The following is a 14,996-nucleotide window of genomic DNA, read 5'->3' as shown; positions in this document are numbered from 1 at the left end:
CGTCCTAGAGGGAGGAGGTAACTTGGCGTCCCAGGCGCTGCCTCGGCCCACCTGGCCATGGCCCCACACCCGTGGCTCCTCCCTTCTCGAACCCAGCCCTCGGTTTGGGAGCCAGGCACCGAGCCCCTGGAGAGAGGGAGGTTAAAGGTGAGCCGGCACGAGCAGATCCCGGACGGGGATTGGCAGGCTACTGACCCAGAGGCCGCCGGCCCGCTGAGCGGCTGCCACTCACGTGCTAAGGAGAGAAGGAGGCACCGGATCAAGGGGCAAAGAACACCCCGAGTGGGTGGGGGCCGGGCAGTGCTTGCATCCACACCCACTGCTAAAAGCCCGGCCCAGGGCGCCGCGCACAGAGCCCTCTGCCGCCCGCGCAGAAAAGACACCGCCGAGAGCTCCCGGGCCGCCGAGCACCCGCGTGCGCCCGGGAAACGCCGTGGCCCTAGCTGAGACCCAGACCATCCGCCGATTGCACGGAATCCAGGTAAGGGACGCTGAGGGATAACGTGGGTGGACGCGCCTAGCGGGAGGGGAGTTGGCTCCTCCCCTATACTGGACATAAGTCTCCTCACTTGTCAAATGCAGAGGGGCTGATGAGGTTAATGCCCTGTGTACCCACCCTGGCTCAGCTGCCAGGGGGAAGAAGCTCATACCCTAGGAAGGGCTCAGGATCAAAAATTCAAGAGTTCAGCCTGCCTGCCCTTCCAGGAGCAGCCAGTGAGGTGCACATAGGTTCCCTGTCCTACTGGCTGGGCTGAGATTGAATAGATTGAATAGTGGTCTAGGGGCTCTCTATGGAGCTCAGTGTGGGCCCAGAGAGGCAGGAGGGGGGCCTTCCACCCTGTTGTATCCCCTGCTCTGGGCAGATGTGGGTGCCAGTAGAGAAGCTGGTCCCAGTTGGGCCCCAGGATCAGAGGCAAGAACCCAGAATTCCCCCTGGTGAGGTAGGGAGAAGCCAGATGTCACCATGGGGCTGGGAAGTCATGTGGATTCATGGCTGCCAGGCTTCTAGCCAACAGGTAGAAGCTAGAGAAATGGGGAAGGGCACTCCCACTGGTCTGGCCATGGAGGACCAGGGCTTCCTCTGGCTCCCAGCCACCCTGCTCCCACCCCTGTGTCTCCCTGTGGCCACTCCAGGCAAGATCCCTCTGGTCCTCCCCACAAGGGAGATGTTGTCACTGGCCAGATGAATCAGGTGGTAGGTGGGGCCAGGGGTCTAGCCCTGCTTCCATCTCATACAAGTTCTTTTATTCTCAACAGGGGCCTGGGAATCTCAGGCCTGGGAGTCTGAGCAGTGAGCTCACGCCCACCCAGGGAGGCTCAGCCTTCAGCTTCAGGCCAGGGGCAGCTTCTGGAGAAAGAGGGGGATTCCTGCTGAGGAGCTCTGAGCTGCGGCCCCCAGGATTTCCCTCTCTCTAGTGGATGAGCCTTCTGACTGCACTTCCTACTACGTGCCTTCCCCCCACCCAAGGACCCAGTTTACCCCAGGCCAGTGCTCAGTTTGGAATCATGCTCAGGGCTCAGGCTGAGGTCAGAACTTAACCTGAGACAAGGAGAGAGGGCTGCCACAAGCCAGGGTCAGGGCCCCACTTGGAGTCTTGGAATGCTGTAAATGAAATCACTGGGCTTATGTGGGCAGCACTGGTAAACCGGTGGAGGGCATAATGAGCTTCAACAAACTGCAGAGTGTAATACAAGCAAGTGGGGCTGTGCTTTTGTGGCTCCAGTAGACCACACTTGCCCAGATGCTCACTCTCCCTACAGGCAGGCAGCCCCCTGAGGCCTTCCTCTGAGGCTGCCCTTGACCCTGATGCTGACTGTGGTGGGCAGAAGCAGGATGAGACTGTATGGGAGCTTGGAGCTGGGAGAGGCTCTCCTTAGCCCAAAGGAGGGGGTTTGGCTCAGAAGTGAGGCTAAGGAGGAGGCTGCCTCTGACTTGCCCCCAGGTGACCCTGCCCTCTTCCAGGCCTCACTCTGCTCATCTGGGGCTGAGCCAGTTTGCCTGGACTGGCAGGCAGCAGCTGTGAGCAAGCAGGTGCCTGCATTTGGGGAGCAGCACACAAGAGGGTGTATACCCGTAAGTGCTCATGGCTGTCCACCTGATCTGTGCCCACCTCATCCACCTCCCCCGAGCTTCAGGGATGAGGCATCTCACATTTGCCTTTCCTCTTTGAGGCTGGCTAATTTGACTTTGCACAGTGGATGCCCAACAGGGTAGGAAGGAACAGGGCAGGGCCTGGCATCAAAAAATAGGTGAAGCATCCCTCTGACTTTCCCTGAGATATGGGACAGGCTAGCCAGCATGTGGGTGGGGGGTTACAGTTCTGCCCTGCCCAGAACTCCCAGGCCTCCCCAGTGCTGGGTGGCTCTGGGAGTCCCACCAGCTCTTGTCCCACACAGCCTCATTAGCCTGTGACTTTGGGTGAGAGCTCTGCCTCTAGGACCCCTTTCCATGTCAATCCAGGAGTGGGATGCCCTCATGAGGCTGGTGTGACTCCCAGTGCCACCCAGCGTGGGAAGTCTGGGGATTCTGGGCAGGGCAGAGCTGGTTTGAGAAGCTTATTTTCTATCCCCAAGTCCCCTGCTGGAGGTTGTCCCCACATCAGTGGCATGGGAACCCTCTCCCATCTTCTGGAGGGGACACACAATGCCATACATCGGTGCCCCACATTGTGTGCATCCTACAGCACCTGGTTCTTTCTGTAACACCATACTCAGAGCTGCTGTCTAGGAAGGAAGGAAAAAAGAACGGGGTGGGAGAGAAAGAGAGGGAAGGAAGAAGGAAACCCACACTTACCACATGCCTACCACTGGCTCTCACTTACATATTTCATTCAACTCTCCCAACAATCCCATAAGGTAAATATAGCATTATATCGCCACACCCACTTTAAAGATGAGAAAACCAAGGCTCAAAGCCTACCACACCATTGCCTCCTTGTATAGGGGTCACACTCAGAAAGAGATCCAAGGTCACACTACAGGGGCAGGTTTGAGCAACACAGCCCACACTCTGTCCCCCATGCCTTTGTGCCAGGGAGCCCTTGACAGCAGGGCCATTGTCTGACCCTGATGCTCCCCAGGAAGGCAGCAGTCTGCGGTGCCAGGAGGGCCCCAGCCTTGGCAATCAGAGTACCCCTTCCAAAGCAACCCCCTTTCTACTCTGCCAGAACTGACTCTGGAGAGCCAGGCACAGATCCCACCCTGGGACACTGAGGTGGCCAGAAGCATCATCTAGGCACAAAGAAGGGGGCTGCACACCTGCCCTCTGGTCCTGTTTTCTCATCTGTAGAATGGGTAGACTGACACTGTGGTACCTCTTCTACCTCTTCTGGGTCTCTGGTGTGAGACTCCAATAGGGCAGCGTGCAGGGAATCAGGGGCAGGAGGCCTGGCTGGGCTGCTGACATGCCAGATGGTCTGAGGCACGCCCCTGATCCACAGTGAGCCGTGTCCTCACTGCAGAACATGAGGCCCTTGTCTGTGCCGACTTCCGCAGCTCACACCCGTTCTGAATACCAGACTTCCTAGGTGGTGGGTGTGGGTCCTCAGCAGCGAGACCCTAGTCCTCACAGCCCCTCCTGGGGAGCGCAGGGAGATGGCCTTGCCAGTCCTTCACTGACTCGGCAAAGTAGTCCCCAAGTGCCTACTATGTGCTGGCTGCTTCCACCCTAGTACCTTCCTTGTAGCTCGTGCTTGGGTGGGCTCAGCTGATGTGATGTTTGGGGGTGGAGGAATAAGGGGAAGTCAGCCTTCAGTTCCCCTCAAACAGCCCAGGCTACACTACTCATAAACTGTATGACCTGGGGATGACTGTCCCACTCTCTTTAATACATGTTTACTGCGTAGGAGAAACAACAGCTCTCTAAGCCTCGGTATGCTCTGCAAACTGGGGACCATCAGCCCTCTGTGACAGGTGGTGTGTGAACTGGTCAGACAGATAACCAGTGTGCAGGCCTGGCAGCCCACTGGGATGCCTAGTGTGGTAAAGTGGGAAACATGTATATATTTGGTCTTAATCCCTGGTTTCTGGCACACAGCTTCTAAAACCAGTGGGATCTCTGGAGTGAAGAGTAATTTCTGTGTGTTAATGGGATGACTGATGACTGGGGTCCCCCCATAGTTTCAGAATGGTAGCTGGTCACCAGAAAGATCAAGGCATGGTTAGAGGGCTGGAACTTTCAGCCCCAACCCCCATCTCTGTGGAGGAGGAGGGGAAGTCTTCACGGCACTGAGCCCTTTCCCTGTGGGATCTGATGCTAACTCCAGGTAGATCATGTCAGACGTGAATTAAAATTTAGGACACCCAGCTGGTGTCCACTGATAAATGGTGGCCATCGACATTTTTACGCATTCTCAGTATGACAGCTCTTAATGAAACACCAACTCCAGGCTGACCCCCCATCACCTGAACTTCTGTAACACAGGTAGTACCCTCTCCTCCCCTTGCTGTTCATAACATACCAAAAGGCTGGGCTGCTTCTGCCCAAGTTACAGGGAGGGCCACTGAGGCCCAGATTAGGGGACTGGCTTGCTGGAGATGACCCACATGTCCCTGATGACCCAGCCCCTGGGTCCTGTGCCCTAAAAAGAAAACACCCTCCTCCAGGTCCTCAGTTTCCACTGGATAAGAATGAGGGTCCCGACAAGCTGGGCTGGGTGCCACACCTCCACCTTCCCCAGTTTCTGGTGAGCCAATCAAGGACCCTTTCCTGTTGTTTGTATAACTTTGATCTCTGGACATTGGGATCCTCAAGAAGATGAGAGGGGGTTCCCATGCCATCATCCACTATCTCCTTTTATTTTCTTCACTTCACTGAATTTATTTTCTGGTTTCAAAAGTAATAAACAAGTATTATACAACTTTAAAACTTAAAGAAATTTACGAAGTGAATTCCTCTACTATTCCCTTCCCTGCAGGACTACCAATGTCATAGTTTGGTGTCTATATGTCCAGATTTCCCTTCTCTTTTCATGTCCTCTTTTCCTGTGAGTATGTGAATGTTTACTATTAATTAATTTTTATTCCCATGGGATCACGCTTTACATATTGCTTTGAAACTTTCTTTTTAATCAGCATTGCATCTTCACTGTCTTTCCCTATTTCTACACCTATAATAGTAATAGCTAGCATTTACTATCTAAGCACTTTGTAGGTATTAATTCACTTAATCTCAAAAACTGTGAGACATGGATACTATTCTTATCCACATTTTACAGATGAAGTTAACAGTTTCACAGCATTCTACTGTAGGAATTGATCAAAATCTACTCAACCAGTCTCCCGTTTCTCAGTCCAGTTTACCCTTGAACAACACAAGTTTGAACTGCGAGGGTCTGCTTATATGCAGATTTTTTTCAATAAATATTTTGAAAAATATTTTGGAGGTTTGCAATAATTTGAAAAAAATATTTTTTCTAGCTTACTTTATTGTAATACATTACACAGTACATATATCATACAACATATGTGTTAATTAGCTGCTCATGACCATGAACCCACTTTGGCAAAGGATACATGAGTGTCAGCTGTGTTATCTACCAGTGCTTCTCAAAGTACCTGCATCCCAAACTAAGTGGGCAAAGGGTCTATTTTTATTTACAATCTGCCATGGATATATAAGTATGCAAAATATCATAACAAATCAATTACTAGAAAAATTAAATTCAAAAATTGATGAACTATAAGCCCAGGTTATTATTATCATATTCAACAGATATCAGATTGCTGTACTAAACTGATATAAATGTTTCTAAACACATACTCTCAATTTATGTATTGGGACAGGGCCAGTGGGTGGCTTCCAGGGAGGACAGTGGCTACATGGGCTGTCAGCATCCTGTTCTCACCCCAGCCACTCCCCAGCCCTGCCTTTGCCCTGCTGTTCCCTTCCAGAACATCTCCCCTCTCTGCATGTCTGATTCCTGCTTTGGCCTTTGAGGCCCACCTTAAGCAAACTCTCTTCTAGAGAGCCTTCCCTGTCCCCCAGGCTGAAAGTCAGCCCTCCCTCCACTGAACTTCCACAGTCCCAGGCACTATCTTCCCCTCTCTGAGTTGCTAGTGGGCATGCCTCACTCTCTCATGCTGAGTTGCTTGGAGGCAGGAGTCACGTTACAAATGTCCGAGCATCTTCCCATCCCCCACCCCTGGCTTACCTGAGGGTCTGATACCAGGAGGCAGTCAAATGTGTGCTAGATGGGCAGATGAGTGGGTATTTGACTGGGGGGCTGGATGAAGAGATGGAAGGTTAGGTAGATACATAGTTGTAAGGATGGATGGACAACTGGATTGGTAGGAGATGGATGGGTGAGTGGATGGACAAATGGAGTGACAGATTACAAATGAATAGAAAGGTAGATTGGATGGTTAGGGAGATGGACTGACTGTTAGCGAGTGGATGAATGAATAGGTAAATGACTAGATGCAAAGATGAATCGGTAGGTGGATGAATAGCTGGATGCTCACTTGATCTCTACTCTGTTCTGCTTCCTCCTCTTCCTGTCCTCCTTTCCCTTCCCCTACCCTCACAGTCTTGGAGCACAAACACCGGTACTTCTCATTTGGGGTCAGAGCTAGTCAACATAGGATTTTTTTTTGACCTGGTAGTTTTCATAATTTAAAAATGTTTGAACAATATGACTGCTACTTGTAGTATCACTAAACATAAATATCATCCCCTAATCTGGGCCTCAGATGCCCTCCCCTTTAAAAGAAGTGAAGTATGCTTCTTCCAAAGGGACGTGATTTTTAAATTTTCTAATAGGTTGCAAGATCCAAAATTTTAATAAAATGATTGGGTGCTTCTGAAATGAAAATGAATCCAGTCCAGCTTCCTCACTTTAGTGTCACCATATGCATCAATTTTCCCTTCATAACTTCTTCACCCATTTTACAGATGCAGAAACTGAGACACAAACAGGAGAAATGACTTCCCAGCTTGCCTCCAGTTAGAGACACAGCTAAGACTTCCCTTTCTCACTCATATACCTGTCCATCTTCTATTTCCTCAGGTCGCTCAGCCTATCTTCCACCCCCTGCCATATCTCCCTCTGAGCCTGATCCATCATCTCCCTCCACCCCCTACCTAGATGCCCAATCCATCCCCAGCCAAGAAAGTCTTCAGGTAACAGGATCTGAGGTGACTAAAGAGGTGGAGTGGCTGATTTTGTGTGTGTGTGTGCCTGTGTAATCTCGGTTTCTCTTTTTAAAAACTTTTAATTCTAATACACAAAGCACACACATTATAAGTATCCAGTTGAGGGAATATTCACAGCAAACACACCCAGAAAAAGAAACAAAATGCTAGCAGTGCCCCCAAAAGGCCCCTTCTTGAACTCTCCAGTATCCAAGGCTAAACACAACCCTAACTAATAACACCATAGATTAGCCTGTTTAGGAGCTTTATATAAATGAAATCTTACAGCACATACACTTCTATATCAGGTTACTTTTGTTCAACATGTTGTCAGTGAGATTCACCCATATGGCTGCATTCGGTTACAGTGTTCCTTCTCACGGCTGTGTTAACATGCCATAGTATGTCTGTAATAGGATGTATTTATCCAATCACCTGTTGATAGACATTTTGATTGTTTCCAATATTGAGCTGAGAAGAATAATGCTGCTCTGAACAGTCTTGTACATGTCTTTCAATGCACCTAGGCACACATTTCCATGGAACTGCTGGGTTGTAAGGTAGGTACATGTTCAGCTCTAGTGCAAACTGAGCTTTCCAAAGTGATTGTGTCAAGTTACCCTGGCAGCCACAGTGGGTGAGGTCCTGCTGGTACCACATCCTCATGAACAATCCCTAGTCATTTTAGTTTAAGATGGTAGGTATGTGAGGCAGGCTGGCATCAGATTGCCTGAATCTTCATCCCAGTTCTCTTCTTACCTTGTGACCTTCAGCAAAGCCTCTTTCCTTGCCTAGTAAATGGGTTGAAGATCATGGGGCTGAGAATTTCATAGGCCAGTTAGGTTAGGCTTCATAAACATTAGTTACTTATAGTTAATTCTCACAATACTGTGAATCACTTAACCTCTCAGAGCCTCCACTTCCCCTTCTGAGGAATAAATGGCAATAACAGTAACACACCCACAGATAAGCACAGCTGACAGGATTACTAGTAAATGCAACACTGTATAAAAGCGCCTATATTTTTTTAATGAGATACAATGCACTTACGATAAAATTCACCATTTTTCACTGCCTTTTAGTATATTCACTAAGTCATAGAAACATCACTACTATTTAATTCTAGAACATCTTCACCACCTCAAAAAGAAACCCTGAACAGAAAGAGAAATCAGGAAAACAATTCCATTCACAATTGCATCAAAAAGAATAAAATACCTAGGAATAAACCTAACCAAGGAAGTGAAAGACCTATACCCTGAAAACTACAAGACACTCTTAAGAGAAATTAAAGAGGACACTAACAAATGGAAACTCATTCCATGCTCCTGGCTAGGAAGAATTAATATCGTCAAAATGGCCATCCTGATCAAAGCAATCTACAGATTCAATGCAAACCCTATCAAATTACCAACAGCATTCTTCAACGAACTGGAAGAAATAGTTCAAAAATGCATATGGAACCACCAAAGACCCCAAATAGCAAAGCAATCCTGAGAAGGAAGAATAAAGTGGGGGGGATCTCACTCCCCAACTTCAAGCTCTACTACAAAGCCACAGTAATCAAGACAATTTGGTACTAGCACAAGAACAGAACCACAAACCAGTGGAGCAGAATAGAGACTCCAGACATTAACCCAAACATATACAGTCAAGTAATATACAATAAAGGAACCATGGACATACAATGGGGAAATGACAGCCTCTTCAACAGCTGGTGTTGGCAAAACTGGACAGCTACATGTAAGAGAATGAAACTGGATCACTGTCTAACCCCATACACAAAAGTAAATTCAAAATGGATCAAAGACCTGAATGTAAGTCATGAAACCATAAAACTCTTAGAAAAAAACATAGGCAAAAATCTCTTAGACATAAACACGAGCAACTTCTTCATGAACATATCTTCCCGGGCAAGGGAAACAAAAGTAAAAAATGAACAATTTGGACTGCATCAAGTTGAAAAGCTTCTGTACATCAAAGGACACTATCAATAGAACAAAAAGGCATCCTACAGTATGGGAGAATATATTCATAAATGACAGATCTGATAAAGGGTTGACATCCAAAATATATAAAGAGCTCATGCACCTCAACAAACAAAAAGCAAATAATCCAATTAAAAAATGGTCAGAGAGCTGAACAGACAGTTCTCCAAAGAAGAAGTTCAGATGGCCAACAGACACATGAAAAGATGCTCCACATCGCTAATCATCAGAGAAATGCAAATTAAAACCACAATGAGATATCACCTCACACCAGTAAGGATCACCACCATCCAAAAGACAAACAACAACAAATGTTGGCCAGGTTGTGGAGAAAGGGGGACCCTCGTACACTGCTGGTGGGAATGTAAATTAGTTCAACCATTGTGGAAAGCAGTATGGAAGTTCCTCAAAAAGCTCAAAATAGAAATACCATTTGACCCAGGAATTCCACTTCTATGAATTTACCCTGAGAATACAGCAGCCCAGTTTGAAAAAGACATATGCACCCCTATGTTTATCGCAGCACTATTACAATAGCCAAGAAATGGAAGCAACCTAAGTGTCCATCAGTGGATGAATGGATAAAGAAGATGTGGTACATATACACAATGGAATATTATTCAGCCATAAGAAGAAAACAAATCCTACCATTTGCAACAACATGGATGCAGCTAGAGGGTATTATGCTCAGTGAAATAAGCCAGGTGGAGAAAGACAAGTACCAAATGATTTCACTCATCTGTGGAGTATAAAACAAAGAAAAAACTGAAGGAACAAAACAGGAGCAGAATCACAGAACCCAAGAATGGACTAACAGTTACCAAAGGGAAAGGGACTGGGGAGGATGGGTGGGAAGAGAGGGATAAGGAGGGGGGGAAAGAAAGGGAGCATTACGATTAGCATGTATAATGTGGGGGTGGCACGGGGAGGGCTGTGCAACACAGAGAAGACAAGTAGTGATTCTGCAGCATCTTACTACACTGATGGACAGTGACTGTAATGGGGTTTGTGGGGGGTACTTGGTGAAGGGGGGAGCCTAGTAAACACAATGTTCCTCATGTAATTGTAGATTAATGATACCAAAATAAAAAAAAAAAATTTTAACTAAAAAAAAAAAGAAACCCTGTACCCATTAGCAGTCACTCACCATTTCCCAACTCCCAAGTGTTCCCATACCCAGGTAGCCACTAATCTCCTTTCTGTCTCTATGGATATTAAATGTGCCAAATCTTTGCTTTTCTATTTTTTTAACTTTTGCAAAAAGGCATGGAGCAGGCACATCAAATGCCCTTATGTTATCTGTGTGTGTGTATGTGAACAGATGGATAGATGGATGGATGGATAGATGATAGATAGATAGATAGATAGATAGATACATAGATAGATAGATAGATAGATAGATAGATAGATAGATAGATAGATAGATAGATAGATAAAGATGATGGATCGGTAGATAGGGCACACTTAGTAGATAGGTATAATAAAAATTCATTCATTCATTCAACAAATACCCATTTGCACATTTGTACTTGGGAGGATTAAAATTGTGATTCTTGCTTTCAGGGAATTTGCCATCTAGTGGGAAAGAGTACCCCACTAGATGGAAGATGTCAGAGGTGTAGGTCGCGCTTCTAGGATGGCTGAGCTGTCCCGACACAGGAGGGGCCATCTGGGGGAGGAATCCTGAGAACTAAGGCCCAGAGGGTGTGGTATCTCACAGGGTCAAGGACAGCCAAGTCTTCACACCTCAGTCAGGACCTAGTTCTGCGCTTCCTGGGGCTGTAAACACTGGGTGGTGGGTGATAGAGCCCAAATGGGAAAGGGAGCTAGGGAGTAAGCCAGGCCAGCCCACAGAAGCCTGCACTGTCATCTGGGCAAGGACACCCTGAAGGGAAAAGCCAGGCCCCTATACCTCCAGTTAGTTTGACTTCCCCAGTCAACTGCAACTGGAGCCATATTTAAAAACAGACAGCAGCAGCCTCGTAAGTGAAGGACCCTGGACTTCAGAGTCACCAAGGTCTGCCTTTTCTTCACTGGGAATCTTGAACAAGTGCTTCCCCTCCCTGAGTCTATTTCCCCAACTGTAAAATGGGGATAATATCACCTGCTTCAGTATGGGTAGATATGGTGCAAAAGTGCCTGCAACAAGCAATACAGGCTTCCATTCAGATAGGTCGGTTGAGGCTGCGCAAGGCTGATGAAGCACACGTTCAAGGCCCCAGCAAAGCATGGTGTTGTTGTGTTGTTACTGTTGTTGTTGTTGTTTTTGTGTAAAAATATTTAGTAATTGATTTTTTAAATTGAAGATGTTACCATAGAAGAAATCAGAATGTGTGGACCTCCTTGAATTTATTATACAATACAGTGTTGTTTTGTTTTGAATTCCACAAGGATTGTCTTCTTAGTGCTTAGGCTTCCAAAGGTCCTATCAGGCCCTGAGGAGGACAGCAATGGGATCAGATGCCTGTTGAGGGCCAACTGATGGCTGGGGAAAGGGAGGGGATGGGGTGAAGGAAGTAATCCACCCTCCTGTGACCCAGCTCAGGGGAAAGCCTCTTGAACTGCAAGAGACAACTCTGAGATTTTTCTCCTGGGAACAAGAGGTCCTGGGTAACATAATGGGGTTAGCTGGGATTCTGATAGCAGAGACTTAGGACCGAGGGTGGTTAAAGCTTAGGACGCTAAGAAATCACCGAATTCAACTTCCCCATTTTACAGTTGGAGAGATAGAGCCCCAGTAAGGCAGAGATTTTCCCAGGGTCATTCATTTGCCCAGAGCAAGGATCAGTTCAGGCCTCTGCTTAAGCCAGGGCCCCTTAAGCCAGGAGGCTCCAAGGAGAAAGGAGGCCCTGCTTTTTACCCCAAACCCCCAGAGTGGCCACCCATTCCTCGTAGGGTCATGCCCTTCTCTAAGTGTTCCCCAAGTCCCTGAGTGCCCAGTGCAGTGGACAGAGAGTACTGCCTCAGGGCACCCAGGCCAGGGGAAAAGTCAGACAGGCACATAGGGTAAGTAGACGACCCCATTGTTCTCTGTGCCAAGGATCCCAAAAAGGCTGCTTACGGATGGCTCTCTCCAGAAGAGGCAGGCTGAGGTGGGCATCCGTGACCCCACAGAACTTGGCAGAAATGAGTGGGGAGAATGCATCGGCTGCAAAGAGCAGCAGTGAGCAAGGAGAAGAGCAGCTGCGCTTCTGGGAACAAGAGGTCAGTTCAGCAGTGACAGAGGGTACCTGGCCAAGGGCCTGGGTGGGCCTGTGAGCAGCCTCAGGTAAACATTTCAGCTCCTCAAGCAGGCCTGGGGGGCCCTCTGGGAACTGTCGTTTGATTGTGGGACATGTGTGACCCTTCCCTTTCCCTCCTGTGACCACAGTTAAGCCACACAAACCACAGGGAGGTTAGCATCTGCCTCCAGCCCTCCCCTACTCCCCACCAGACATAGCTTGAGTGGGAAGTCTGGAATTCTTCTAGACCAGGTTTTGTTGCCATCCCTCTGTAGATACATGGGTGTGTTTCTACTCCTGTAGACTCCAGTGTCTTCCTGAAGTGGGGCAAGAACCCCACCTCTGAGGATCGTTAAAGGTGACAGTGTAGACACCTTAGACTAGACACCCTGGTGTGTATCCTCAGACTGAGGGAAGGGTCAGGAACAGGAACATGAGCTGGACCTCGGGGTCGCCTGAGCTGACGGCCACACTGGGGGATGTCCTGGGGAGGGTGACCAAGGCCCCACTTTGCTAGCTGTCAGCCATCACCACTCGTACCGGGCCCCTGGCACCCTCGCAGGGTTCACACTCATGTTACCCCCTGGGGCCTCTGTGCAGGGGTGGTGGTGATTATATGGTGATGGTGTGTGTGCGCGTGTGTGTGCGTGTCTGTGTGTGTGCTGAGGGCCAGGCCACACAAGACTTCTGAGAGGCGGGTGCTTCCAGCTCTGTGGAAGTTGAGCCGGGAGATCAGAGAGAACAGGAGGTAGTAGTTAGGTGGGAGGTCACGGGAGGGCGCCCCTAGAAGCAGGAACCCCAGGCACCAAGGGCGCCTTCAGGCTCAGGTGTTAATGACTGATGCTCAACTCTTCTTGAGACCAATATGCGTTGAAATAGAGGCGGTTCCACCAGAGCTCCAAGTCACAGCAGGAGGAAAGGTGGGAGGGGAGTTAGGGACCAATTCTTTTTCTAAAGAGACCCTCTGGAGCGCGGCGGCCCAAGCGCTCGCACCTGAACCACTGCTTATGCTAATTAAGCCCGCCCTGTCCACGCCCAGGCGCTGAGTCCCCGCCTCCTCGAGCGACCTATTGGGCGGAGGGGCAGGGATATGCTAATGAGGCAGTCTGGCCACCTGAGCCCCGCCGGCTGCTCCTCCCAGGACAGGAGAGGCGGCTTCGGCGATGGACGCGTCCCGGGCGCTGGCAGGTCTGGCCGCGAGTTTGCAGGGCCCACGGGTCGTGCCCAGCCCGGACTCGGACTCAGACACAGACTCGGAGGACCCGAGTACCCGGCGCAGCGCGGCCGGGCTGCTCCGCTCGCAGGTCATCCACAGCGGACACTTCATGGTGTCGTCGCCACACAGAGACTCGCTGACCCGGCGGCGCGACCTGGAGGGGCCCGTGGGGCTTGCCGACTTCGGGCCGCGCAGCATCGACCCCACACTCACCCGCCTCTTCGAGTGCATGAGCCTGGCCTACAGGTGAGGGCGGCTCCGGGGCCCGACGGCCTCGGCCCTCTGTGGCGGGACCGCGCCCTGGGGCGCCGGACACCCCACTCGGCCCCAAGCCTTGTTCCCCGGCTGATCTGAGAGACTCTGGACACGTCCTGGACACCCCCCTTCCCCTACCCCTGAGGGTCTCCTGACCCCGGCCCAACCCACTGGCCCCTGACAGGCCTGCACACCTCCTGGTTCCCATTCCTCACCATCATCACTTCCTTCGGAGGTCGCGGGCGGCTTGCCCTCCAACTTGACCGCCGTAGGCCCCCTCCCTGGTTCTGACTCCTCTGCTCCCAAAGAAATTCTAGGGCATCCCTCGCGCTCCCAGGGCCCTAAGATCCTGCCATCCCCATCCTCCATTCTGGGGACCACTCTGCCCGACCACCTGCAGCCCCCTGCTCCCTCCCCAGCAGCCCCGGCCCAGACCCACTGTATTCCTGCACCCTTGTGGAACCCCTCCTACCCATGGTTGTCCCAATTCATAGCCGACATCGACTAAAACCCAGTCTCTTGTCCACCCTGCACTCCCCAGGTGTCGAACACCTGTTCTTGACCTGCTAGGTCGAGAGAGGAGGGTGGTGAGAAGAGGGTGCCCCTGACAGACCCTGGGGGGCGCAGCTCATAGAGTTTCCAACCCATGGCCCAGCAGGAGGTGCTACAGCCGAGAGGAGTATGGTGCCCCGAAGGCCAGGCAGGCCTCTCCTACCGCGGTCGCCGTGCAAGGCTGAGAGCGCAACTCTGCCTGGAACCCCTGCTTGGCGCATCGCAGAGTGCGCCGGCCGCGCCGCCCCAGTTCTGTGCCTGCGTCCCGAGGGAGGGTGGAAACCATGGTCCTGGCCCAGTGCCCCGGAGCAAAGTTCCCGGGAGCGGAGGGGCCAGGATAAATTATCAACCGAAAACCGTAGGGGAGAAGGGGGCATGGCCGGCCTTGATCTTTTCTCTGTGCAAATACTCCTCTTCCTCCGCGGCACCTCCTCCTCCTGTTCTGAGAACCGCGGGCTACTGACCGACAGTTGCTGCTCAGACTGGGAGCCGCGTCTGGCGTGGGGATTGCGGCGGGAGTGTTGCCCACCCACAGCTGCGGCCGCCCAGCCTCGACCCCATTGGTTGGAGGCTCTGTAACCTTGGCCCACTTGCTCTGGGCTCCGGGCCCAGGTCCTGTTGCAACCTGATCG

At 50.4% G+C, this 14,996-nt stretch overlaps 1 protein-coding gene across 10 annotated transcripts in view; it reads left to right on the top strand.

The window, feature by feature from the left end:
* Nucleotides 1-378: 378 nt before the first annotated feature.
* Nucleotides 379-14,996, top strand: part of MLXIPL (MLX interacting protein like) — a 32,504-nt gene continuing 17,886 nt past the window's right edge. For 9 of the 10 annotated variants that reach the window (XR_008992191.1, XM_036887306.2, XM_036887303.2 and 6 more), the window contains exon 1: nt 13,462-13,803. Coding sequence is in view for 8 of the 10 variants with exons in the window: in XM_036887306.2 (XP_036743201.2) it covers nt 13,505-13,803 (299 nt within the window). In the remaining 2 variants the exon portion in view is untranslated. Of the gene's footprint in view, nt 482-13,461; nt 13,804-14,996 lie in introns of those variants that run through there. The other variant, XM_057487231.1, reaches the window with a different exon arrangement.

The sequence above is a fragment of the Manis pentadactyla genome, chromosome 10 (assembly GCF_030020395.1).
Source record: "Manis pentadactyla isolate mManPen7 chromosome 10, mManPen7.hap1, whole genome shotgun sequence".
In the NCBI taxonomy this organism is placed as follows: Eukaryota; Metazoa; Chordata; class Mammalia; order Pholidota; family Manidae; genus Manis; species Manis pentadactyla.
This window is presented reverse-complemented; position numbering and strand designations above follow the sequence as displayed.